General features: G+C 41.5%; 1 protein-coding gene across 2 annotated transcripts in view; it reads right to left on the bottom strand.

Moving 5' to 3' along the window:
* Nucleotides 1-762: 762 nt before the first annotated feature.
* The window catches only part of LOC140205797 (choline transporter-like protein 3), a 159434-nt gene continuing 132707 nt past the window's right edge, over nt 763-27489 (bottom strand). For both annotated transcript variants that reach the window (XM_072273486.1, XM_072273487.1), the window contains exons 14-16: nt 23089-23325; nt 2911-3009; nt 763-934 (exon numbers count right to left, since the gene is read on the bottom strand). In XM_072273486.1, the coding sequence (XP_072129587.1) occupies nt 917-934; nt 2911-3009; nt 23089-23325 (354 nt within the window). In that variant the 3' untranslated portion in view covers nt 763-916. The remainder of the gene's footprint in view (nt 935-2910; nt 3010-23088; nt 23326-27489) is intronic.

Below are 27489 nucleotides of genomic sequence, written 5' to 3'. Positions count from 1 at the left end.
GGATGTTTCCTATAGTGGGAGAGTCTAGGACCAAGGGCACAACCTCAGAATACAAGAACATCCCTTCAGAACAGAGATGAGGACAAATTTCTTTAGCCAATGGGTGGTGAATCTGTGGAATTCATCGCCACAGATAGCTATGAAGGCCAAAGCCATTGGGTATAATTAAAGCAGAAGTTGATAGGTTCTTGATGAATAAGCATTATGGGGAGAAGGCAAGAGAATGGGGTTGGGATGAATAATAAATCGCCATGATTGAAGGTTGGAGCAGACTCGATGGGCTGAATGATATTTCTGCTCCTATATCTTATGGTCTTATGATTTGGATTAATGTTGGTTAAATCATTAAAATTTCTGTTAACTTCTTGTAATAGGAGTTAGAATTCTACACCCATCTGTCAACTCATTGGCACAATTTGATAAATGTACACTTAAAGAGACTAATCCCTCTGGCTATTCAATCTGCTTTTCTAAAACAGACATCAGCACTGGAATTCTTTGCAATCGTATTAGAGGGTCAAGTTTAAGGATAATCCCAGGATCTCAAAACAACAATTGTCTGATCCATCTAGGGAAACGTTGAGCCCTTATAGACAATTTCACTCAGTGTAACCTTTCAGCAGAAAGATATATGGTTTTACATGAGTTTGTGTATGGATTTATCACAGGCTAAAATGTCAAAAAGACTCATACCTTCTAATTGGTCACTGGAGCCAAGGTAAAGACGGAACAACACACAAGAGAAGGAGCAACAATAACACGTTCTGAGTAATCCTTTTTACTTAAATATAGAAAAGTACTTCCACATGAATCAAGCCATTGAAACCAACTCGACAAATGCCTCCACTCTCTGTTTAGTTTGTAGTTGTTAAATATTAAGGAATCTGAAGTCCATGTCAAGTCCACTGAAGTCCCGTCATGTTGTATTTGCATCCTGCCAATTAAAAAAAAGATTACACTGCAATTTTAATTCTTCAGATGTGCTATCAGAATATTAGCTAACTATTGTAAAAATAATATCAGCTAAATATTTAACATGCTTGAGGCCAGATCTCTGAAGTCATGGGCTGTGTTTTCTTTTCACCAGCTGATTTCCTCTGAGTATTATGGACAGAAAAATTAAAGACTGATGGTCAGAAACTGTTGGCCATAAAACACTGGATTCTGCTATGACGATTCTTGAATGCTTTTCAGAGTATTAAATATAAGTCACCCCATGAATTCATGACATTTAAGATTTCTCTTTCCCTCACTTGGGAGAGTTGCCATCTCATTCAGCAGGATTACGTACCTAGGAACTTGATTGCCATAACCACTAGGTTCATTGCATCTTTAGTAGACAATATTACCCTACTGGGTTATCATCTTACAGGGCAAGGACTATACGAGAATTCTAAACAACCCACCATCTTCTCTATTCTCACTTCCTCTCTCTATATTTGCAAGAGGCTACCGAGGATTGTAGACTACGCCAGCTCCATCACAGGCACATCTCCCCACCATCGAGGACATCTTCAAAAGGCAGTGCCCCAAGAAGACAATATTCCTCATTAAGGATCCTCACTATCCAGGACATGCCCTCTTATCATTACTCATCAGGGCGGAGGTACAAGAGCCTGAACATGCATACTCAATGTTTTAGGAGCAGCTTCTTCTCCTGTGTCATCAGATTTCTGATCAGCCATGAACCCGTGATCGACTTATTTACTGATTGCTTGCAAGCTACAGTATTTTTTTTAGTGTCTTGCACTCTACTGCTGCCACAAAACAAGAATTCTCCCAACATACTGTATCCCACGTCAGCGATAATAAACCTGATTTTGAAATCCTGAGGATTATCTCCACAGAGATCCAAATTTGGATTACCAAACTGTTCATTCCTGTCCTCAAAGTGGTCCTGCCTGACAACCATTTCCTCTCTCAGAAAGTAATTAGGAAAGTAAATGGAACATTGGCCTTAATTGTAAAGAGCTAAAGTACGTTTGTACAAAAATGCTGTGTCAATGAGGTCACACCTGGTACTGCATACAGTTATGATCTTCTTATTTAAGGAAGGAAACACTTACAATGGAGGCAGTTCAGACAAGGATTATGATGTTGATTCCTGAAATGAATACAATGTTTTATGGAAAACAATTGAGCAATCTGGGCACTTAAAGTGTTGGAGGAGACCTGCGGGTTAGTACTCTGTCAACAGCTGCTATTCACTGCCGCTGGTTTGCATTCTCAAAGTCACTGAAGAAATGGGCTGAACTGAGCTGAGCATCAGATGGATGTACAGAGAATGAGGGAAATACACACCGTGTAGCCAGAAAGGATTAGTTTACCTCTTTAAGCATTTAATTGCTAGTGTAATTAGTTCAGCACAATATTGTGGGCCAAGGGGCCTATTCCTGTCTTGTATTGTTCTATGTTAACATGTTGGAAGAATGAGAGATGATCTTATTGAAATATAATATTTCAAGGGAGCTTGATAGATCAGGAAGAGACATTTTCCCACGTGAGAGAATCTGAAACAAAGAATTATTATCGTTCCAGCTGTACTGCTTATGCCTGTTCAGATTTATTTAAAGTTTGTATGATCTTTCAATATAATACTGCATGATTTCCCTTTCCTTCTTTTACTTCTTTCTTTCAGTATTCTCTCACCTTCAAATAGCCCACTTACATACAGTATTGTCAGGTTCAATGCTATCCTGACTTTGGCTATAATCAGACGAGTTTTAATTCAATCAAGCCCTCAGGAAATGCATCTCATGCTTTAAAAAACACATGGAACTTTTATCTGCCTGGTATGATTCATATTTCACAGTGGAAAGATTTCATACTGCTTAATATGAGAAGGATTTGGAACTCAAATTATCGGGCAGCAACTTAGCACATTTAATACTGCCAGTTTTCAACACCCACCATTGGCTGCAGTTCTGTCAAGTATCTGTTACTCTCCCGGTTTGCTTTGTCACTTCCACTGCTTCTTGTGATTTTTTCATTGGTTTTGCCGATGAATTTCTAGAGAAACAATAAGAATTTTTCTGAGTGTTTACATGAAAGCATTATTCTACGTCAATAGGATTTCTGCAGTGAAACTAATGCTAATAAAGTCATGATAATTGTGCTTATCACATAAAACACACACACACAGAATCAATTATTAAGCAAACTTTCAATTTCTACAAGAAGCGGTGGATACAGCCTGGTCCATCACAGGCAAAGCATTCTGCACCACTGAGCACATCTACAAGGAGTGCTACCACAAAAAAGCACCATCCATCCAGGTCATGTTCTCTTCTTGCTGCTGCCATGGAGATGGAGGTACAGGAGCCTTAGGTCCCACAACACCAGGTTCAGGAACAGTTATTACCCTTCAACCATCAGGCTCCTGAGCTAGTGTGGATAACTTCTCTCACCTCAACACTGAACTGATTTCACAATCTAAAAATTCTCTTTCAAGGACTCTACAACTCATGTTCTCTATATTATTTATTAATTATTATTATTTGCTTTTTTCAAGTTTGCACATTGGTTGGTTGTCAGTCTTTGTATGTAGGTTTACATTGTGGTTCTTTGCTTCTACTGTGAATGCCTGCAAGAAAAATTAATCAGTGTTGTATATGTTGACACATACGTCCTTTGACGATAAATTTACTTTGAACTTAGAACTTTACTTTGAATTTCTTTTTGACTGACACGTCTTAGACTAGACCAATGCCAATATTGCGCAAATTTAGGAGCTATTTTTCTTGAGCTTGGGTCAAAAGAAGAGCAAGTTGAAGCAGTCGAAATGTCCGTCAGGCCCAGAGTACCCCATCTCCCAGTGTGCTGAGGGACAGCTACAGATTAGGACTTCATCATTTGCAGTTTAGTGCCGCATGGTTTGCTTTCTCCAAGTTACCGAAATAATGAGCTGAATTGAACCAGGACAAAACCTGTGCAGGCACTTCCCAAGCCAAGCAGCGCTGGAGGGGAGAGGAACAAGAGACATTTGTGGTAAGTTGCAGACTAAAGAAACAACTACTTTAAAAGATGGCCATTAGAGTCAGAAGATAAAGAAACAAATTGAAACCTGTGGAGAGACTACGAGTGAGGAAAAACTGGATGTTATTCAAAAATGGTAAATGCAGTATTGTCTTTAGCATTGCAACGTCCAGTTTGAGAGGGTGAACAGCTATAAGTTCCTCGGCAAAAACATCACTGAGGATCTCACGTGCTCTGTATCTACTGGCAGTGTGTGGTGAAAAAGGCACAGCAGCTCCTCTTTCACCTCAGACGGTTGAGGAAATTTGCTATCGGCCCCCAAATTCTAAGAACTTTCTATAGGGGCACAATTGAGAGCATCCTGACTGGCTGCATCACTGCCTGGTATGGGAACTGTACTTCCCTCAATCGCAGGGCTCTGCAGAGAGTGGTGCGGACAGCCCAGCGTGTCTGTAGATGTGAACTTACTCAGGTGTTTTAAAAAAGGCCCGGAGGATCACTGGGGACCAGAGTCACCCCAACCACAAACAGTTCATCTGGAAAACGGTATCGCAGTATAAAAACTAGGACCAACAGGCTCCGGGACAGCTTCTTCCATCAAGCCATCAGACTGATTAATTCATGCTGATGCAACTGTATTTCTATGTTATATTGGCTATCCTTTTGAACATAATATTTAGTATAAACTACTATAATTGCACATTGCACATTTAGACGGAGACATAACGTAAAGATTTTTACTCCTCATGTATATGCAGGATGTAAGTAATAAAGTCAATTCAGAATTGAGAAATAAAAGAAGTGCTGTTCCTTAAGCTTACAGTGGTCATCCTCAGAGTAATGAAGGAGACTGAACAGACATACTGTAACTCAGAGTGGAATACGATACAGAGTTAAAGTAATTTGTGACTGGAAGCTGAGAGTCGCCTTTGCAAACTGGACAAGCGGCTCAATGCGCATCTGCTTTCTCAATTCGAGACCACCAAATCAAATACAATACAGCAGACTGGAGAAAGTGTGCACCCTCATCTGGCACCAGTGTCTTTCAGATTTTATTGCTGCTGTTTAACATTATTTATTATCACTGCTTGTAGTGTACATGTAGAAAACTACTACCTATATGAGCGCCAGTAACATTATACTGTCTTGCACTTGGTACTTTAGGTCAGCCTGCCGTTCTTAAGGCCATGCCGCACAGGGCTAATCTTATTTTGTACTGTAAGTGCTGGATCATAACTATACGTACTGTGTTTTGCACCTCGGCCCCAGAGGAACAGTGATTGGTTTAGAAAGTCTGCAGGAAATCCAAAGCAACACACACAAAGTGATGGAGGAACTCAACAGGTCAGGCAAGATCTACGCAAATGAATAGATAGTCAACCTTTTGGGTTGAGGCCCTTCTTCAGGACTGAGAAGGAAGGGGGACGATGCCAGAATAAAAAGATGGGGAGAGGGGAAGGAGGCTAGCTGGAAGATAATAGGTTAAGCCAGGAGAGGAAAGTGGACCATAGGAGAAAGGGAAGTTGGAGGGGACCCCGGGAGAAGTAATAGGTAGGAAATTAGTTTACCGGAAGGAAAAAATCGATATTCATGCCATCAGGTTGGAGACTACCCAAATGGAATATAAGGTGCTGTTCCTCCACCCTGACTGCCGTGTCGAAATGGGAATAGGAATTGGAAGTAAAATGTTTGGCCATTGGGAAGTCTTGCCTGTAGCAGACGGTGCTGCGTACACGCCTATGGCTGAATAACAACAAACTTGAGCTTGAATAGCTGGTTCACCTGGATTGGCCTCGGATGTATGAAAGGAAGATGTCGAAGGGCCGGTGCTGAATAGGAAAGCGCTGTGAAAAGGGGAGCAGACGTTTGTGAAGATGGAAGAGCAGTACAGGGAAAAAGCACGGCAACTTCAAAATGCTGAAAGGGGATGGAAAATTTTGTTTGGTGCCGGAATCCCATTGGAAGTGGAAGGATGTGAAGACTCATGAGGAGGTTGGCAAAGATAAGGAGAATCGCATCACTGAGGGTGGATAAAGCAGAGATACATGAAGCTGAGATGACTTGTCAACTATGATAGAGAGAGAGCCATTGTTAAGCAAAAAAAAGATAGCGTCTCAAAAGGCAAGGGTGTGGTAAATATGATCCCTGAGCCAATACAACAGAGATAGTGAAAATGGGAAAATTGAGTAGAGTCCTTACAGGAAGCACAGTGAGAGGAGGTACAGTACATGGGGGTCAGTGGGTTCAAACCTGAGACAGACATGAATATGCCAAGAAAGGAGAGGGAAAACCATATATGGACTATGAAAGTGTTCGTGATTTTTTGGTTTAGGTCAGTTACATTTAGCAAATGGCTTTGGCTACCAGTCTTCTGTCTTTGAATATCTTTTGTGGCTTTTATTTGGACTGCAGGTCTGAACAATGGATTCCTAAAAATTGTGAATCTCAGACCAGTCAATGCTGATTAAAATTCACTTGGATTTCTATGGTGTGCGTGCGAAGAGGGAGCTGTGAAATTTGTATGTAGTTCCAAAGAAAGCATCGTCTATACTCTGTAAATATGGAATTGTCCTTTATGTTTAGCACACAAGATACCAAGTAAAGTGTACTGCCGATTTAATTTACAACAACGGATTCCTAAAAGCTGTGAATCCCAGTCCAGACGATGCTGACGTCTGTGGTGTGGATGCGAATCAGGAGGTGTGAAGGTTGTATATGGTTTCAAAGAATGTATTGTCCATACATTGTAAATATGGAGTTGTCCTTTGATGTTTGGCACATAAAATGTCGAGCCCCACCGTGGGCCAACAGACCTTTCCACTGAAATGATGCCTGCTGTACATTGTTTTGTCGAATAAAGAAGCTTCTTTGTATCTACCAGTAATTTTCTCTGGCGATTTCATTCACGCAACAACAAAAGCATGGAAATTGGCAACAAAAGTACTGAAATGTACAGTCACAAAAAAGCAGCACCAATACAGTACGCAATGTGTTTGGAAAGGTTTTAGGGGAGGGGCTCTGATTAGAATTAAAACTAGGCCATTCCAAGCATTCAACAAAGACAGGGACACGTCCATGGCTACACCTTTGACTTGGAGAAGTGAATGGACTTGAAGGCGAAATTGTTCAAAGAACAATCTTAGCCAGGTTGTAGAATCTATGTTCAAGATAAAATCCACTTTAATTGCTCTTTTTAAAGCAACTTTGGTTTACACCTTATTAGAGATCCTCCCCTTTAAAGCCCACTATTCCAGTTCTGCCAGGAGGTCCCTGACTTTCTAACAGATTCATTTCCCATAGATACTGCTTGACCTGCTGATTGCTTCCACCATTTCCTGCTTTTCTGTTGGCTTTCCAGTGTCTGCAGCTTTTCACTCCGAAGCCTGAGCCAAGCTGAAGAAATTCGCTCGAAGCCTGAGCCCGAGCTGAAGAAATTGGCTAGTTGCACCTTGCCCAGCTCAGACATCTGTGTGATGGCTCAAAGTCCGAGCTGAGCTGGTGGCCTTGCTCCATGCACTTTGTCCAGGGGCTGAGAATGGAGGGTGTAGAGACACTCTTTGTACCTTTCCCTCAGCTTTACACCACGTAGTATTGGTGGGTCACCAAACCTGTGGAAGAAGCTAAATGCAGACAACGGTGCAAGTTATTTTGATAAACACCACTATTAACACTTTATTGTTTACCCGCACTGCTTTTTCCTTTACACAAGAGATTCTGCAGATGCTGGAAATCCTGGTGTCCCGATGAAGGGTCTCAGCCCGAAACGTCAGCTCTATATTCCTTTCCACAATTGGAGCCTGGCCTGCTGAGTTCCTCCAGCATTTTGTGTGTGTCACTCCATACTTTCCCTGTAGCTGATACACTTCATTCTGCATTCTACCTTGCACTACCTCAATGCACTGTGTAATGATTTTATCTGCATGAACAACATGCAAGACAAGCTTTTTGCTGCATCTTGGTGCACTTGACAATAATAAATCAATACCATATTTTAAAAATTAATGAGCTTTCACATTTAATGGACTCTGCACAGCGGTTAAGTTACAGACCAGCAGTCGAAGTTCTGGACCACTGATCAAGAGGCATGAGTTCAATTCGTGACCGCTGTGGAATTTAAATTAAGGTAATTGAATAAATCTAGAATTAAAATTGGCCTCAGTAATGATAACCACAGAACTGCATGTGAACAATCTTGTTCACTAATTTCCTTCAGGTAAAGAGATTTGCCGTCCTTATCCAGTTTGTTTTGAATGCGACTCCAGATCCCACAATGTGGTCGTGAGGAGACATAGATAAGGTGGATGACCACAGCACTTCCCCTAGGATAGGGAAGTCTAAAACCAGAGGAACATAGATTTAAGGTGAGCGGAGAGAAAAATTAAAAGTGGAGGGTATATGGGACAAGTGGCCAGATGAAGGTGAAGAGGCTGGTACAATTATAATGTACTGAGTTGGAACTGGATTATTATTGTCACAGGCACTGAGATACAATGTCTTGCATACTGTTCATACAGATCAGATTGAGGTAGACTGCATTGAGGTAGAACAAGATAAAACTATAAAAATGCAGAATGAGACACACAAAGTGCTGCAGAAACTCAGCAAGTCAGCCATCATTTATGGAAAGGAAAACAGTTGACGTTTCAGGCTATGTACCAGCGGGATGCTGCCTGATTTGCTGAGTTCTTCCAGCACTTTTTGTTAGTGTTGCTTAAGTTTCCCAGCATCGACAGATTCCTTATTTACAATGCAGAACAATGTCACAGCAACAAAGGAACTGCAGTGCAGGTAAACAATGAGGTGCAAGATCATAACAAGGTGGATTTTGAGGTCGAGTCCATCTTGCTTTAGGGAGCCGTTTAATAGTCTTCTAACAATGGGAGAGGAGCTGTCCTTGAGCTTGGTGGTACGAGCTTTCAGGCTTTTCAATGTTCTGCCTGATGGAAGAGTTGAAAAGAGAGATTGTCTGATTATTATGATTGATTATGCTGGCTCTTTGCTAAGGCAACGAGAAGGATAAACAGGTACGTGGATAGAAAAGGTTTAGGATATGGGCCAATTGCAGGAAAATGGGACTAGCTTGGATAGGCATCTTGGCTGACATTGACGAGATGGTTTGAAAGGCCTGTTTCCTTGCTCTATAACTTCCCGAATTTTCAGTACCTCCTCATCTCAGGGGTAATTAAAATGGACGATAATTTCTAGTGGTGTTTGTGCTCCCTGACCAAATCAACAGCTTGTCCACCTCTCCAGAGGCAGAAAGATAAGAGCTGATGGTGGTAGAGACCACAGGCAGTGAGTCTGCCAACCAGCAAGGTCTCGGGTAACTGGTCCAATAGGTCATTGTTTACACAGTCCCATTTACCAATGATTGGTAACATATTCATCTGGAAAAAAAGCCCAATGAAGAAATTGAGAACTCGTTTTGTTGAATTTAATGAAATTCCATGAGACTGCAACCCCAATGGATACAAAAATATAGAGCTGGTCTTTCAGATTAATGGTGTCTATGGAATTACCTCCTGGTTTGTTTCAGAATTTCACTAGATGCAGTATTTTGGCTTTGTGTTTGTACCTGTGGTGTGCCATGGTTACCTGCGAATTACTCTAGGGATGAGTATAACTTTTAACTTTTCACTTAGACACAGCACATTAATGAACACAACAGTTTACTGTGGCAATTGACAAGCAAAAAGCAGAAAATAGTAATCTAATAATCAGAATAAAAATATAAAATGCAGGAAAGTATTCAGCTGAGCCAACATCTGTAGTGGAGAGAGAACCCAGAGTTAATGTTTCGGCTGGAATTCCTTTCAGCAGAACGAAGAAAAGTTGGAAATAAAATTTGTTTTAAGTTGCAGAGAAGGAAGGTCTGTAATAGGTGAAGATCAGGACAGATCAAACAGTCATAGATAATATAGTATGGGAACAGACTCTTCAGCCTAACTATTCATGACAACCAAGGTGCCCACCTCTGCCATTTACCCATGTTAAGCCTATATCCAAAATCAAAGTCAAAGTAAATTTATTATTTAAATACGCATATGTCACTATTTACTACCCCGAGATTCATTTCCTTGCAGGCATTCACAGGAAAATAATAAATACAATAGAATTATGAAAAGCTACACCTAAGCAAAGACCGACAATGACCAAGACAAATAAATAATACTGAGGACAGAGAATGTCAGATCTTTGAATATGAGTCTGTAGGTTGTGGAATTAATTCAGAGTTGAGGTGAGTGGCATTATCTATGCTGGTTCAGGATTCTGATGGTTGTAGTTTAATTGCTGTTCTTAAACCTGGTGGTGTGGGACCCCAGGCTCCTGCCCAATAATAGTAGCGAGAAGTGAGTATGGCCTGGATGGTGGGGGTCCTTGATGGTGAACGCTGTTTTCTTGTGGTAGCACTCCTTGTAAATGCACTCATTTGTGGAGAGGGCTTTGCTTATGATGGACTGCGCTGTATCCATCACTTTCTGTAGCCTTTTCTGATCTCGGGCACTGGTGTATCTATACCGTCAATCAGGATACTCTCCACTAAGGAAACTTCTGAGAAAGTAGACGTGTTTTATAATGGCACGTGCTGGTCTAAGGACAGACCCTTTGATATAACGGCAAGGAATTAAAAATTACTGACCCCCTCCACCTCTGAATAAAACTGTCATCAATCTGGGAACTGGATCCAAACATGGCAAAGGCACATCTAGCCCAGTCTACATTATAAAATCCTTCTCAGAAGCATCTAGGCCCTGGTGCTTAAACTGACTTGATACCGTCATCCTCACAGAACTATTGTAGGCCTGAAGAAATTGAAAACCTGCAGAACAGCCAGCTGGAATAACTTTAGGTCAGTGACAAATAGACAAAACAAATGCCTTAGTTCTTGCCAGGTGGCAGAAGGAGTGGAGGCTGCGGTTATTTGAATTAACTCTTTCTGGAACGCAGTAATCAAAAGTGGACATAACGAAGGCTCATAGAGGACCATGGACCATTTTGCAGATTGATTTTGTGGAACCTTTACCCTTAACTCCCAGTGGATTGCAATATACCCTGGTGATAATGGATACTTTTACCAAATCGATTAGGACATTCCCGATGAAATTTAAGGTTACAGCCTGAATTTTATTTGAGGAACCCTATTGTGTCATAGAATATCATATGGGATGAAAAAAAAAACAGCAGATGTGCCATCTAAACCCAGGGAATTGAAGATAATGATCAGCAAGATCCCTTTACATCTTGGAGATATGTAGTGCCACGTGACATTATTGACAGAGTCAGTCCATCAGTATATCGAACCCAGGTTGCTCCTGACAAGTTGGGTTGGCATCATATTAACCAACTTAAATGCTTTGGGAAAAGTCGATGTCCTTTTGTGGCTGAGGTTCGCAGAAAACATTGTCAAAGGGATGGTCTGGATTGGGATGATGATATTCTTAGTTCTGTTTTTCAGTTAATTGTTAGTGATGTGGACACATGAGTACGTGCCTCCATAGAAAAAGGGGTAGCTACCTGGAGGTTAAAAAGGGAAAGGTTAAAGCAGATTTAGAGACAATGGGAAAGACAGGAAGATGGGAACTGTGTTCCTTGCCAGATCTTCTGGGAAGAAAGTGGGAGATTGAAAAGTTACATGTGGGAAATACATCAGTTATCAGATCTTAGTTAAGTGCAGAAACTGCACTTGGTGTTCATTTCTAGGTATTCAAAAATGATCGGTGTTGGAATACTGTTGTTGACCTGTTAAAGATTCTCCAATATTATTGATTGACCATGACAGTCCAATTGAATATTCACCTGGACAAATGCAAAGAATTAAGTTAGGGTGATTACAGATGAACTATTCACAACATTCACAAGAGAATCTATTTGGATCCCATCAGATGTCATGGTAATAAAAGACTGAATGAAGAAGATCAAATGGCTATGTGAATTTCTGAAGAAGCTAAACAAAATTTTGCAAGATGTTTGAGGATAATCATGACCGGCTTACAGTAATATGGGGAAAGGATGGTACTGTTGGGGTAGTGATACAGGAAGTCACACTTTTACAGGTCCTGCTTCAGACAGCAAAGGGCTTCTCACTCAAATACAGCTTCACTGTGAATGGAATGCTGCCGTGAATACGAATCAAAAACAAGACAATCAATTAGCATGTGATCCAGTTAGCATTAACGGCATTCCAGTTACTTTGCTGCCTGAGAACTTCCCCTTACCCCTAATCCAACAAATGAAACCACAACCGTGACAGTACCAGTTGTTACTAGTCCTTGTTGTGTGATGAGGTCCGTAAAGTTAAAACATGATTACCCAAACTGTTGTGAAAAAAACCATTTCCCTCAACATGCAACGTACTTTCCTAAGCGTCTTGCAATGGCAACTTAAAATCTTAGATGCTTGTGTGCCAAGTGCCACTGCAATTTTTTCCATAATGATTATATATTATCATGCAAGTTAATCTACCTTTTATTAATAAAAAGCTTATTATTATTACACATACTGACATAAAATATAAAATTATGTATATTTTATAACTTTATAATTTTCCTTCCATTTTTGTAACCATTTTGATTTAATGCTGTTTGTTGCAACAGTAATTGCATATTGCTGTGAACAATAAACTTTTCACTGTGTGGATGAATACAATTGCTTTCAACCCCGTTTCATTAATAATGACTAAAACGGAACCTTCCAAAATTCACATTGTTTAACTAATCTACATTGTCAGTTAGACAGTAGACTAATCTACATCTGCCATTTCAAATAGAATTTCTTTCCATGTCATATTAATAATACTTTTTAAATAATTATTATACCAGCATTAGTGAGTGTTCTGAAGTCTGGTGTTCCTTTTGGACTTTATTTACCCTAACCTATTTCAATTCATGCGATCTCCAAAATTTCTGTGGATTAGATCCTGAAGAAACTGAAAATCTGTGTACGAGCCAGCTAAAACAAGTGAAGCACAGTGGACAAGTAGACAAAACAAATGAGTTAGGTCTTGCCAGGTGGTGGAAGAAATGGAAACTAGTGTTTTCCAAATTTACTCTTTCTGAATCAAAGTAATTAAAAGTGGACGTAACAAGGTTGCTACTGATAATCTGCTAATCATAGATTATTTCTAAATGAGAAGTTGTTTGTAGGATGCTCTTTGATAAGGCAGAAGAATTATAAGAAGGGTCGTTGCTCTGTCTGTGTATTGGAGTGGCCTGAGCTATGGAGATATAAAGCAATTAGGAGAGAAAAGATGAAATATTAAACTATCTAATAAACTAAAAGAGGATCCAAAAAGCTTTTCAGATATATAAAGAATAAAAGAAAATAGAAGGGCAGTAATTGGGACAAGGATATGGCTGACGAATTGAATAAGTCCTTTGTGTCAGTCTTCACTGATGAAGACTGAAGACAGTACGCCAGGGGACAGAAGTGAGTGTAATTGCTGTTACTAAGCAGAAGGTTCTTGGGAAGCTGAAAAGGCTGAAGGTAGCTAAGTCACCTAGACCAGATGGACTACACTCCAAGATTCTGTAAGAGGTAGCTGAAAAGATTGTGGAGGCATTTTCCATAAGACCATAAGACAAAGGAGCAGAAGTCGCCCATTTGGCCCATCGAGTCTGCTCCACCATTTTATCATGAGCTGATCCATTCTCCCATTTAGTCCCACTCCCCTGCCTTCTCACCATAACCTTTGATGCCCTGGCTACTCAGATACCTATCAATCTCTGCCTTAAATACACCCAATGACTTGGCCTCCACTGCCGCCCGTGGCAACAAATTCCATAGATTCACCACCCTATGGCTAAAAAAATTTCTTCACATCTCTGTTCTGAATGGGCGCCCTTCAATCCTTAAGTCATGCCCTCTCGTACTAGACTCCTCCATCATGGGAAACAACTTTGCCACATCCACTCTGTCCATGCCTTCCAACATTCGAAATGTTTCTATGAAGTCCCCCCTCATTCTCCTAAACTCAAGGACAAGAGTCCAAGAGGGGACAAACATTCCTCATATGTTAACCCTCTCATTCCCGGAATAATTCTAGTGAATCTTCTCTGTACCCTCTCCAATGTCAGAACATCCTTTCTTAAATAAGGATACCAAAACTGCCCACAGTACTCCAAGTGAGGTCTCACCAGCGCATAATAGAGCCTCAACATCACATCCCTGCTCCTATACTCTATTCCTCTAGAAATGAATGCCAACATTGCATTCGCCTTCTTCGCCACCGACTCAGCCTGGAGGTTAACCTTAAGGGTATCCTGTACGAGGACTCCCAAGTCCCATTGCATCTCAGAACTTTGAATTCTCTCCCCACTTAAGTAATAGTCTGCCCGTTTATTTCTTCTGCCAAAGTGCATAACCATACACTTTCCAAGATTGTACTTCATTTGCCACTTCTTTGCCCATTCTTCCAATCTATCCAAGTCTCTCTGCAGACTCTCTGTTCCTCAGCACTACCGGCCCCTCCACCTATCTTAATATCATCAGCAAACTTAGCCACAAAGCCATCTATTCCATAATCCAAATTGTTGATGTACAACGTAAAAAGAAGCGGCCCCAACACGGACCCAAGTGGAACACCACTGGTAACCGGCAGCCAACCAGAATAGGATCCCTTTATTCCCACTCTCTGTTTCCTGCCAATCAGCCAACGCTCTATCCATGTACGTAACTTTCCCATAATTCCATGGGCTCTTATCTTGTTAAGTAGCCTCATGTGTGGCACCTTGTCAAAGGCCTTCTGAAAACCTAAATATACAACATCCACTGCGTCTCCCTTGTCTAGCCTACTTGTAATTTCCTCAAAAAATTGTAATAGGTTTGTCAGGCAGGATTTTCCTTTAAGGAAACCATGCTGAGTTCTGCCTATCTTGTCATATACTTCCAGGTACTCTGTAACCTCATCCTTGACAATCGACTCCAACAACTTCCCAACCACTGATGTCAAGCTAACAGGTCTATAATTTCCTTTTTGCTTCCTTGCCCCCTTCTTAAATAGCAGAGTGACATTTGCAATCTACTAGTCCTCCGGAATCATGCCAGAATCTATTGACTTTTGAAAGATCATCGCTAATGCTTCCGCAATCTCCACAGCTACTTCCTTCAGAACACAAGGGTGCATTCCATCTGGTCCGGGAGATTTATCTACCTTTAGACTATTCAGCTTCCTGAGTACTTTCTCTGTCATAATTGTGACTGCGCACACTTCTCTTCCCTGCCGCCCTTGAGTGTCCGGTATACTGCTGATGTCTTCCTTAGTGAAGACTGATGCAAGATACTCGTTCAGTTCCTCTACCATCTCCTTATCTCCCATTACAATTTCTCCAGCATCATTTTCTATCGGTCCAATATCTACTCTCACCTGTCTTTTACTTGAAAAAGCTTTTAGTATCCTCTTCGATATTATTTGCTAGCTTCCTTTCATAGTTAATCTTTTCCCTCTTATTGACCTTCTTAGTTTCCTTTTGTAAGCTTTTAAAAACTTCCCAATCCTCTGTCTTCCCAATAATTTTTGCTTTCTTGTATGCCCTCTAATTTGCTTTAACTTTGGCTTTGACTTCTCTTGTCAGCCACGGTTGCATCCTTTCTCCGTTCGAAAATTTCTTCTTTTTTGGAATATACCTGTCTTGCACCTTCCTCACTTCTCGTATAAACTCCAGCCACTGCTGCTCTGCTGTCTTTCCCGCCAGTGTACCTTTCCAGTCAACTTTGGCCAGTTCCTCTCCCATGCCACTATAATTTCCTTTACTCCACTGAAATACCAACACATCAGATTTCAGCTTCTCTTTTTCAAATGTCACAGTGAACTCAATCATGTTATGATCACTGCCTCCTAAGGGTTCCTTCACCTCAATCTCTCTAATTACCTCCAGTTCATTACACAATACCCAATCCAGTACAGCCGATCCCCTAGTGGGCTCAACAACAAGCTGTTCCAAAAAGCCATCTCACAGACATTCCACAAATTCTCTCTCTTGAGATCCAGTGCCAACCTGATTTTCCCAATCCACTCGCATGTTAAAATCTCCCACAATTATCATAATACTGCCCTGCTGACAAGCCTTTTCTATTTTCTGTTGTAATTTGTAGTCCACATCACTGCAGCTGTTTGGAGGCCTATAAATAACTGCCATCAGGGTCCTTTTACCCCTGCAATTTCTTAGCTCAACCCATAAAGATTCTGCGCCTTCCAATCCTATGTCACCTCTTTCTAATGATCTGATATCATTTCTTACCAATAAAGCCACGCCTTCCCCTCTGCCTACCTTCCTATCCTTCCGATACACCGTGTATCCTTGGACGTTCAGCTCCCAGAGACATGCATCCTTTAGCCACGTCTCCGTGATGGCCACAATATCATACCTGCCAATCTGTAGCTGTATGACAAGATCATCCACCTTATTCCTTATGCTGTGTGCATTTAAGTATAACACCTTAAGACCAGTATTTGGTACCTTTCGCTTTGATTGCACTGCAACTTTATTGCACTGCAACTCATTCCAATGGCTACAAATTTGCCCCATCACCTGCCTGTCTTTCCTGACATCTTTACTGCTCACTATCTTAGATTTATTTGTTTTCCCCTTCCTCCGCTCTATCATTCCGGTTCCCATTCCCCTGCCAAATTAGTTTAAACCCTCCCTAACAGCTCTATTAAACCTTCCCACCAGGATATTGGTCCCCTTCGGGTTCAGGTGTAACCTGTCCATTTTGAACAGGTCATACTTCCCCCAGAAGAGATCCCAGTGATCCAAGAATCTGAAGCCCTGCCCCCTGCACCAGTCTCTCAGCCATGCATTCATCTGCCTGATCCGACTATTCTTGCCCTTGCTAGCACGTGGCACAGGTAGCAATCCCGAGGTTACTACCCTGGAGGTCCTGCTTCTCAGCTTCCTTCCTAACTCCCGGAAATCTCTCTTCAGGACCTCCTCCCTTCTCCTATCTATGTCATTGGTACCAACATGTACCAAGACAACTGGCTGCTCGCCCTCTACCTTCAGAATATTCTGGACCCGATCCAAGACATCCTGTACCCTGGCACCTGGGAGGCAACACACCATGCAGGTATCTCTGTCAGGCTCACAGAATCTCCTGTCTGTTCTCCTGACTATGGAATCCCCTATGACTACCGCATTCCTCTTCTCCCTCCTTCCCTCCTGCGCAACAGCGCCAGGCTCAGTGCCAGAGACCCGGTCACCGTGGGCGTCCCCTGTCAGGTCATCCCCCTCAACAGCATCCAGAACAAGTTATTTGTTGCTGAGGGTGACAGCCACAGAGGTGCCCTCCACTATCCGGGCATTTTCCTTCCCTCTCCTGACAGTCACCTAGTTTTCTGACCCCTGTAGCCTAGGGATGACTACCTCCCTGTAGCTCCTGTCTATCATCTCTTCACTTTCCCTGATAAGCAGTAGGTCATCAAGCTGCTGCTCCAGATCCCTAACATGGTCTCTGAGGAGCTGCAGCTCAGTGCACCTGGTGCAGATGTGGCCATCAGGGAGGCTGGAGGTCTCCCAGGATTCCCACATCTGACACTCTGAACAAAGCACTAACCCTGCAGGCATGCTATCTAATTCTACAGGAATGAAACAGGAAAAATAAATCTACTCATCCACTTACCTTGCCAAACAGACGAACTTTTTAAACTGTTAACTCGTACCATTAGCTGTGTTAGCCCTGCTGTTCCTGTCTGTCTGGGCTGATTCACCAAGGGGAAAAAAAAAGAGTTGGTGCTTTGCTCTAGCCTCTTCCCGTTACCGATGAAGCCCGGTTGAAGCCAAAGCCCTACACTCTGCTACCACTCACTCTGCTGCCCGCTGTATAGGGTGGTCTTCTTTTTAAACTCTCCGCGCTGTCCTGTCTACGTCACGCGCCTGTGCAGTCTCATCCTTCCTGCACTTGAAGTTTTTTAAAAAAACTGCCTTCCTTCAGAATTCAGCTCCCATGTCGCTCTGTTTGTTACGATCCAAAAAAATTTTCAGTGATCTTTCAAGAATCACTAGGTTCTGGAGTGGTTCCTGATGACTGGAAAACTGTAAATTTCGCTCCACTCTTTAAGAAGGGAGGGAGGTAGAAGAAAGGAAATATAGGCCAGTTAGCCTGACTTCAGTGGTTGGAAAGATGTTAGAGTCTATTATTATGGCCAACATCAGCATGGTTTTGTTAAGGGGAGACCTTGGATGACAAATCTTTTGGAATTCTTTGAGGAAATAACAGGCAGAGTAGTCAAAAGAAAGTCAGTGAATGTTGTTTACTTGGGCTTTCAGGAGCTCTTTGACAAGGTGCCACACATGAGGCAGTTTAACATGATAAGACCCCATGGTATTACAGAAATAATACCAGCATGGATAGAAGGTTGGCTGACTGGCAGTGGGCAAAGCGTGGGAATAAAAGAGCCTTTTCTGGTTGGCTGCCGATGACTAGTGGTGTTCCATGCGGTCAGTGTTGGAGCCATTATATATCAATGATTTGGATGATGAATGGCTTTATGGTCAAGTTTACAGATGATACAAAGACAGGAGGAGGAGCAGGTAGCATCAAGGAAGCAGGGAATCTACAGAGTTTTAGACAGATCAGTAGAACGGGCAAAAAATTGGCAGATGGAATATAGTGTAGGGAAGCGTACGGTCATGCACTTTGGTAGAACAAATAAAGGTGTAAAAGGGGAGAAAATTCAAAAAATCCAAGGTGCAAAGGGACTGGGGAGTCCTTGCGCAGGACTCACTAAAGGCTAACCTGCAGGATGAGTTGATGGTAAGGAGGGCAAATGTAATGTTAGTATTCACTTAGAGAAAACTAGGATATAAAAGCAAGGATGTAATGCGAAGGCTTTATAAGACATTGGTCAGACTGCACTTGGAGCAGTTTTCAGCACCCTATCTGAGAAAGAATATGCTGGCATTGGTGAGGATCCAGAGGGGTTCACTAGAAGAAGGAGTTCAGACAGACGTAGCATGGATTCAGCAAAGGCAGGTCCTGTTTGACAAGCTTACTGAAGTCCTTTGAGGATATAACGAGCGCACTGGATAGAGAGGAACAGATGGACATTATTTACTTGGATTTCATGAAGGTGTTTGATAAGGTGCCACATAAAAGACTTATCCATAAAATAAGGATGCATAGAGTTGGGGGTGATGTATTAACATGGATAGAGGATTGGTTAACTAATAGAAAGCAGAGAGTTGGAATACATGGGTGTTACTCTGGTTAGCATCAGTGGTGAGCGGTGTGCTGCAGAGGTTGGTGCTGGGCCCGCAACTTTTCATGATATACATTAACGATCTGGAAGAGGGGATCAATTTTAGTGTATCTAAGTATGTTGATGACACTAAATTGAGTGGAAAAGCAAATTGTGCAGAAGATATGGAGAGCCTGCCTAGAGATATAGATAGGTCAAGTGAGTGGGCAAGGGTTTGGCAGATGGAGTACAATGTCGGTAAATGCTAGGTCACTCACTTAGGAAGGAAAAGTGGAAGATCAGATTATTATTTAAATGGTAAAAATTGCAGCATGCTTCTGTGCAGAGGGACTTGGGAGTGTTTGCGCATGAAGCACAAAAGGCTGGTTTGCAGGTACAGCAGGTTATCAAGAAGACAAACGGAATGTTGGTCTTCATTGCTAGAGGGATTGAATTTAAGAGCAGAAGGCTATGCTGCAACTATACAGGGTACTGGTGAGGCTGCACCTGGAGTACTGTGTGCAGTTCTGGTCTCCTTACTTGAGGAAGGATATACTGGCTTTGGAGACGGTGCAGAGGAGGTTCACCAGGTTGATTCCAGAGATGAGGGGGTTAGACTATGAGGAGAGATTGAGTCGCCTGGGACTGTACTCACTGGAATTCAGAGGAATGAGAGGAGATCTTGTAGAAACATATAAAATTATGAAAGGGATAGATAAGATAGAGGCAGGAAAGTTGTTTCCACTGGTAGAACCAGGGGACATAGCCTCAAGATTCAGGGGAGTAGATTTAGGATGGAGATGAGGAGAAACTGCTTTTCCCAGAGCAGTGAATCTGTGGAATTCTCTGCCCCCCCCCCCACCCCTCCAATGAAGCAGTGGAGGCTACCTCAGTAAATATAGTTAAGACAAGGTTGGATAGATTTCTGCAAAGTAGGAGAATTAAAGGTTATGGGGAAAAGGCAGGTAGGTGGAAATGAGTCACGGTCAAATCAGCCATGATCTTATTGAATGGCGGAGCAGGCTTGGCAGGCCAGATGGCCTACTCCTGCTCCTATTTCTTATGTTCTAATGTAGGGTCCCAGGAATGAAAGAGTTAATAAAAGTTTATAAGAATGGGTGTAGAGAGGGTGCTTACTATAGTGGGAATTTCTCGGACCAGGGAACACAGCCCCAGAATAGAAGGACAAGCATTAGTTTTTACTTTAGCCAGAGGCTGATGAATCTGTTAAATACTGTGACTGTGGAGGCTGAGTCACTGGGTATATTTAAAGTGGAAGCTGATAGATTCTTGATTTGTATGGGTGTCAAAGGTTATGGGAAGAAAGCAGGAGGAGGCAGGTTTCCGAGGGATAATAAATTAGCCGTGATGGAATAGTAAAGCGGACTCAATGGGCCAAATGGCCTAAACCTGCTCTTCTGTCTTATGGTCTTGCAGTCTTACAGACGTCTTTCTTGTAGATGAGTGACCGGAACTGACATAATACTCCAGATTTGGCCTCACCAACATTTTATTCAACTTCAGCATAGCATCCCAACTCCTGTACCCAATGCCCTGAAGGCCAATGCGCCAAAAGCTCTCTCTGTTAAAAGTTCTGAAGTATTTTTTAACATTAACTCCATTCTTCATCTGCCACAGATGTCACCAGCTCTGCTAAGTACTCTATTTCTGAATTCCAGCACTTCCGGCGTTACTCACTACTTTTTCCCTCCCCCTCCTCATGAGGGCTGCATGGTTTTGTAGCAGAGAGTGCAATGCGCTACAGAGCAAGTGCTGAGGGTTCAATTCCTGCTGCTGCTTGTGAGATTCTGTATGTTCTCTCCGTGACCGCATGCGTTCCCTCTTGTTGCTCTGGTTTCTTCCCACATACTAAAGGCATACGGTTTAGGACTAGTGTTGTGGGAATGCTTGGTGCCAGAAGTGTCGCGGTCCCAGCATAATTCTCAGTCTGTGTTGGTCATTGACAGAAAATGACCTATTTCACTGTATGTTTTGATGTACATGTGACAAATAAAACTAATCTTTAATCTTTAGATCTTAATCCTCTGCTTTCATTCACCTTGTACGTTTATATCTCCAGATGGATCAGCTGCGATTTACAAACCTTCACCACCGTCTCTCAGCAGGCACCACAGCCACTGGCAACATTCATCCCCTGCTGGTCTTTATCCATTTGCAGTATTCCCCAAGGTTCTCCTGACCCTCACCGCCCTCCCTCCCCCCTACAACTCACCTTATTTCTAATGTTTCCTCGTTCAGATCAAAGGTCATTGATTCGACTGTTGAGTACACTTCCCTCTCCACAGATGCTGCCTGACCTACCACCACTTTCAATTTTAGATTACTGGGGGAAGTGGACTTCAACTGAGCTGAAAGCGTGGCACTAAGATTGCTACAATGAGACCATTTATTTACTTATCAAGATATAGCTCAGAATAGGCCCTTCCAGCTCTTTGAGCCAGACCACTCACCAATCCTCTGACACCAGACATCCCACCTTGCAAAAACTCATTTCAGGGAGGTAGCACCCCCCCCCGCACTGCAACCCCATATCGCTCCCCCCGCACCCCCCCCCCCCGGTTGACCTCCAAGGGTGTATGTGTGCAGGACATTTGATTATGAAAGAAAACAAAAATTTATTTGATCACATATTGAAACTATTTACTATATATATATTCCTCATTGAGTATTTTGTTGGCAGTCTCAATGCTAATAGCTAAATGCTAATGCAATTAGCTTTTCTATTTCCTTTGCAAACTTTCCTTGTACTGTGATGTGGCTTGCTTGGCAGATTTGAGCATTTTGCCGGAAGTCTCAACCTCACAGCGGTCTGTGTCAATGAATTTGTTAATTTTGCAAGACATCAGATTCACAAGATTCATAATTATATTATATTATCATGGAGTCATTTTTTAATTCTATTACAACTTTAAGCAAGTCTACAGGGAGTCTGGACTCATCAAGTAGGATATCAATAGACTAGCTCCTTAGCAGCTAGCCAGTTAGTTTAAATAACGTTAGCTATGCTACTTAACGAATGACATCTGTTAAACTCACCTCAACATGTCTTTTACAGTCATTTAACCCACCAGGGGCAATAGTAAAGTATCAGATACAATCCTAACCTGATCACAGAGCGATTTACAATGACCAATTAATCTTCCAGGCAGTACATCTTTGGACTGTGGGAGGAAACTGAAGCACCTGGAGGAAACCCACGCAGTCATGGGAGAAGGTACAAATTCCTTACAGACAGTGGCAGGAATTGAACCAGGGTCGCTGGTACTGTAAAGTGTGCTGACCACTACACTACTGAGCACCCCGCCCCCCCCCACCAGTCCATCAGATGTACACCACAGATATATACCAACACGTACACTAACTGTGATAAGACTGCTGAACGGATCCTGACCCGGATCTGGGCTGTACCCTCCAAATATCCGGACCTGCATCTCGGGTTTTTTTGTACTACCTTACTTTCCATTTTCTATTTATGATTTATAATTTAAATTGTTAATATTTACTATCGATTTGTAATCCAGGGAGCGGGAAGCGCAGAATCAAATATCGCTATGATGATTGTACGTTCTAGTATCAATTGTTTGGCGACAATAAAGTATAAAGTATAAAGTATCATTGCATTATATTATTGAATAACAAGTTAACGTCCAGTACATGCAAAATGGGGCCGTATGAACCTTCCCTCTCACCACTCCTGTCTTTCTCTTGTTAAAGACGTGAAGATTGTTATGTTCATTATTGAGAGACACCCGGATGCCAGCCTTGCCAGATATCTAGCTTTATTGATAATGCTGCTTGTACAATATGTGAACTCCTCCCAGGTAGGAGTGGCTAATGGAGTGACATAGGAGTAACAGTATTAATTACCACTACAAAGATCAAGAGGGTCAGTACCCACCCTCTCCCCTTCCACTTACCATCAACTCCTTGTCCATGAAGTATGGCTTTTCTGCAGACCCATCATTCGTTGCTAGATCGATAGCATAACACATGAAGAGCACATCGACCACCATCTCAAACACCGACAAGAAGCAGTGAGCCACCAAATAGGCGAAAAAGGACACCAATATGAGAGGGACTCCCCAGACATTCAGGTCACGGTTGTAGTTAAATGCCATGAGGCCTCCAAAGACTGTAAAACACACAATGAACACCTGAAAAGAACAAAACGTGACGTACATTATATTCACAAACGTCAAGCAAAACATCAGTGCTAACAGAGGGCAATTCTCTTATCGACTCATTTACAATGTGAGGTTTTAAATGGACATCTGTTTTCTCCATTATTTTATTTACCTTATTTGATTGATACACAGTGCTGAGCTGTCCAGAAATCCCCTTATTTAATCTGAGCCTAAGCACTGGACAATTTATAACGATTAGTTAACCGACCAATCAGTAGGTCTTTGGATTGTGGGGAGGAACGGGAGCAACCGGGAGAACATACAAGCTCCTTATAGGCAGCAACGGGAATTGAACCCGGGTCACCTGTACTGCAAAGTGTTGTGCTACCCATGACACTATCGTGCCGCCCATTATCAATGGTTTAGGATGTGAAATCTGACTGCTGCTCCGTACCTCATCCCGGGGACTACATTCAGAGGTGAGGGGATTATCTGGAGGCAACTCATTACACAAAAGCAACACGTCAGTGCCATTTTTTGGCTCAGTCAGATTTTGGGCTGGATGACTGAGCAACGGCCCACTGTAAGATCATGGTTCAATTCCTGCTGCTCTCTGTAAGGAGTCTGTACATTCCCTCTGTAACCGCACGTGTCTCCTTTGGGTGCTGTGGTTTCAGGTGTTGGGGGGGGGCAATGAAGTAAGAAGGTGCGAGGTGATAAGTGGAAGACGTAAAGGACTAAAGGAGGAAGAATTTGGTAGGACAGGAGAGTGGACCATGTTCTGAGTTGTGTACACTTCAATGCAAGGAGTATTGTAGGAAAGGCAGATGAGTTCAGGGCATGGATCAACACTTGGAGTTATGACAATGTAGCCCTTAGTGAGACTTAGTTGCAGTGTCCCAGGGTTCCGTTGTTTTTGATGATAGAGAGGGAGGGCTTAAAAGGAGAGGGGTGGCATTACTAATTGGGAAAAAGGTCACGGCAGTGCTCAGACAGGACAGGTCGGAGATTCATCTACTGAATTATATGGGTGGAACCGAGGAATAAGAAAGGGATGGCCATGTTAGGGCATATTATTGACCACCCAACATTCCATGGAGTTCAGAGGAGCAAATTTGTAGAGCGATCGCAGACTGTTGCAACAAAAACATTTGGCTATGATAGTAGGTGACTTTAACTTTCCACATATTGACTAGGACTGGATGGGAAAGAGTTTGTCAAATGTGTTCAGGAAAGTTTCCTTAACCAGTACATAGAAGTTCCAACTAGAGAGAGTGCAATATTAGATCTCCAAATAGGCCATGAGACAAGGCAGGTGACAGAAGCTTGTGTAGGGGAACAGTTTGCATCTAGTGATCAAAGTGCTATTAGTTCAAGATATTTATGAAAAAGGATAGATCCGGTCGCAGGTTGAGATTTGAAATTTATTTAGGTTCTAATGTTCGTAAGGAGATTAAATGATTTCATAACAAAACATAATATGCTCTGCGAACAGCAATATGGTTTCAGAAAAAACAGAACCACTACAATAGCATTAATAGATTTTATAGAAGAAATATCAAATGCTATAGAAACAAATGAATACACAATGGGATTATTCCTAGATCTAAAAAAAGCATTTGACACCATTGACCAGAAATTATTATTAATAAAATGTGGTATTAGAGGGGTGGCACATGACTGGTTAAGTAGTTATTTGGAAGACAGGTATCAGTATGTACGTATAAACAACTCGAATTCAAAACTTTTGAGGGTAACTTGTGGGGTTCCACAAGGTTCAGTGCTTGGTCCATTGCTGTTCATTTTGTATATAAACGATATATGTACGGTCTCTCAGACATTAAAATGTATATTATTTGCTGATGATGCAACTATATTTTGTAGTGGGGAACATCTGAAACAACTTTTGGATACAGTAGAGAAAGAACTAAAAATTATAAAGAAATGGTTTGATACTAACAAATTATCACTGAATTTAAGTAAAACTAAATTCATAATATTTGGAAACCATGTACCAAACTCGTATAGTAAACTTAGAATAAATAATGTTGAAATTGATAAGGTATCTGAAACAAAATTTTTTAAGGGTGGTAACAGATAATAAATTAAGCTGGAAACCACATATAAATTATGTCAAAGCAAAAATGTCAAAATCTATTGCAATACTGTACAAAAAACAAGATTTCTTAAATCAGGAATCTTTGTATACATTATATTGTTCACTTATAGTCCCGTACATGACTTACTATGTAGAGGTATGGGGAAATACATACAAAACAAATACAAACTCAATTTTTCTACTCCAAAAGAAAGTCATACGAATTGTAAATAAGACAAGTTATTATGAGCCAACCAATCCACTATTTATTCAACTAAACACTTTAAAATTCAGAGATTTCATAGACTTTTAAATAATACAAATTATGTATAAAGTAAAAAATGGACAGCTACCACAAAGTATCCAAAGGTTGTTTAAAATGAGAGGAAGTCAACATGATTTGAGAGGAACATGTATATTTCAAAAACAAGGGATAAGAACAAATGTAAAAAATCATTGTATTTTAGTCAGAGGGGTGAATCTATGGAACAGTTGTAGTGAGAATTTAAAAACATGCACCACACTTAACAAGTTTAAAAAATTATTTTAAAATAATTTAATGAACAAGTATAAAACACATGATTTAAAATGAATGGGAGTAATGTAAATAAACGATACTTGGAATTGGATTTTGTGTTAAAAGGTTATGAAATTTTTTTGTTTTGATGTGATGATTGACGCCAAATATTTTGTTGTATAAGTAAGAGGAGTAGGCGTAATAAGCTGTAGCTTCAGCCTACACCCTTCCGGTCTGTTTTAAAGGATATCTATGCTTTTTTCTTGTAATTTTGTCCTATGAAATCATTGTTGAAAATGATGCTTTTTGTTATGTTTGTACTGACCAAAATAAATTTCATTCATTCATTCATTCATAAATTGATGAAAGGCCAGTGTTGATGGTATCATAAAGGATCTGGCTAGTGTGGGTTGTGACAGGTTGTTTTCTGGGGAAGGCATACTTGGTAAGTGGGAGACCTTCAAAATGAAATTTTGAGATCACAGAGTTTGTATGTTCCTGTCAAAATAAGAGGCAAGGAAAACAATTTTATGGATTCTTGGTTTTGAAGAGATAATGAAGCCCTGGTTAAGAAGAAAGAGGAGTTGCATAGCAGGTATGAGTAGGAAAGAGCAAACGAGATACAGAAGAGAACACTTGAGAAGGAATTTCAGAGGGCTAAAAGAAAACATAAGGTTGCTCCAGCAGACAAGGAGAAGGAGAATCCCAAAGACTTCTACAAATATATTAAGAACAAAAGGATAGCAAGGAACAAAATTGATCCTTTTGAAGATCAGAGTGGTCATCCAAGCCTGGACCCAAAAGAGATGGCGGAGAGCTTAAATGGATTGTTTGCATTTGTATTTACTTGGGAGATGTACTCAGAGTCTATTGAAGTTAGACAAAACAGCAGTGAGGTTACCTGTATCGCGTCCCTATACAGGTTACAGAGGAGGTGTTTTCTGTCTTGAGGTGAATTAAAGTGGATTAAACCCCAGGGCCTGACAAGGTGTTCCCTTGGATCCTGTGGGAGACTAGTGCAGACATTGCAGAGGCCATAGCAGAGATACCTTAGCCACAGGTGATGTGCCAGAGGATTGGAGGGTAGCTATTGTTGTTTTGCTGTTTAGGAAAGGCTCGAAGGTTAAGCTGGGAACTTATAGGCCAATGAACCTGACATCAGTGGTGGGCAAGTTACTGGTTGGTAGGCTAAGCAATCAGATTGCTGTATAAGTACTTGGATAAACAGGGACTGATCAAGAATAGTTAGCATGGCTTCAGGCATGGTAGATTGTGTCTCACCAATCTTATAGAGCTTTTTGAGGAAGTTACCAAGAATGTTGATTAAGACAAAGCAGTGGATGTTGTCTCCATCGACTTTAGTAAGGCCTCCGAAAGGGTCCAGTATGGGAGGTTAGTCAAGAAGGTTCAGTCGCTTAGCATTCAGGATGAGGTAGTAAATTGGACTAGATATTGGCTTCATGGGAGAAACCAGAGAATGGTAGTAGATGGTTGTCTCTCTGACTGGAGGCCTGTGACTAGTGGTGTGCCGCAGGGATCGGTGCTGGGTCTGTTGCTGTTCATCAGCTATATCAACTAT

Source organism: Mobula birostris, chromosome 12 (assembly GCF_030028105.1).
Source record: "Mobula birostris isolate sMobBir1 chromosome 12, sMobBir1.hap1, whole genome shotgun sequence".
In the NCBI taxonomy this organism is placed as follows: domain Eukaryota; kingdom Metazoa; phylum Chordata; class Chondrichthyes; order Myliobatiformes; family Myliobatidae; genus Mobula; species Mobula birostris.
The sequence above is the reverse complement of the archived record's forward strand: the minus strand, read 5'-3'. Positions and strand labels throughout refer to the sequence as shown.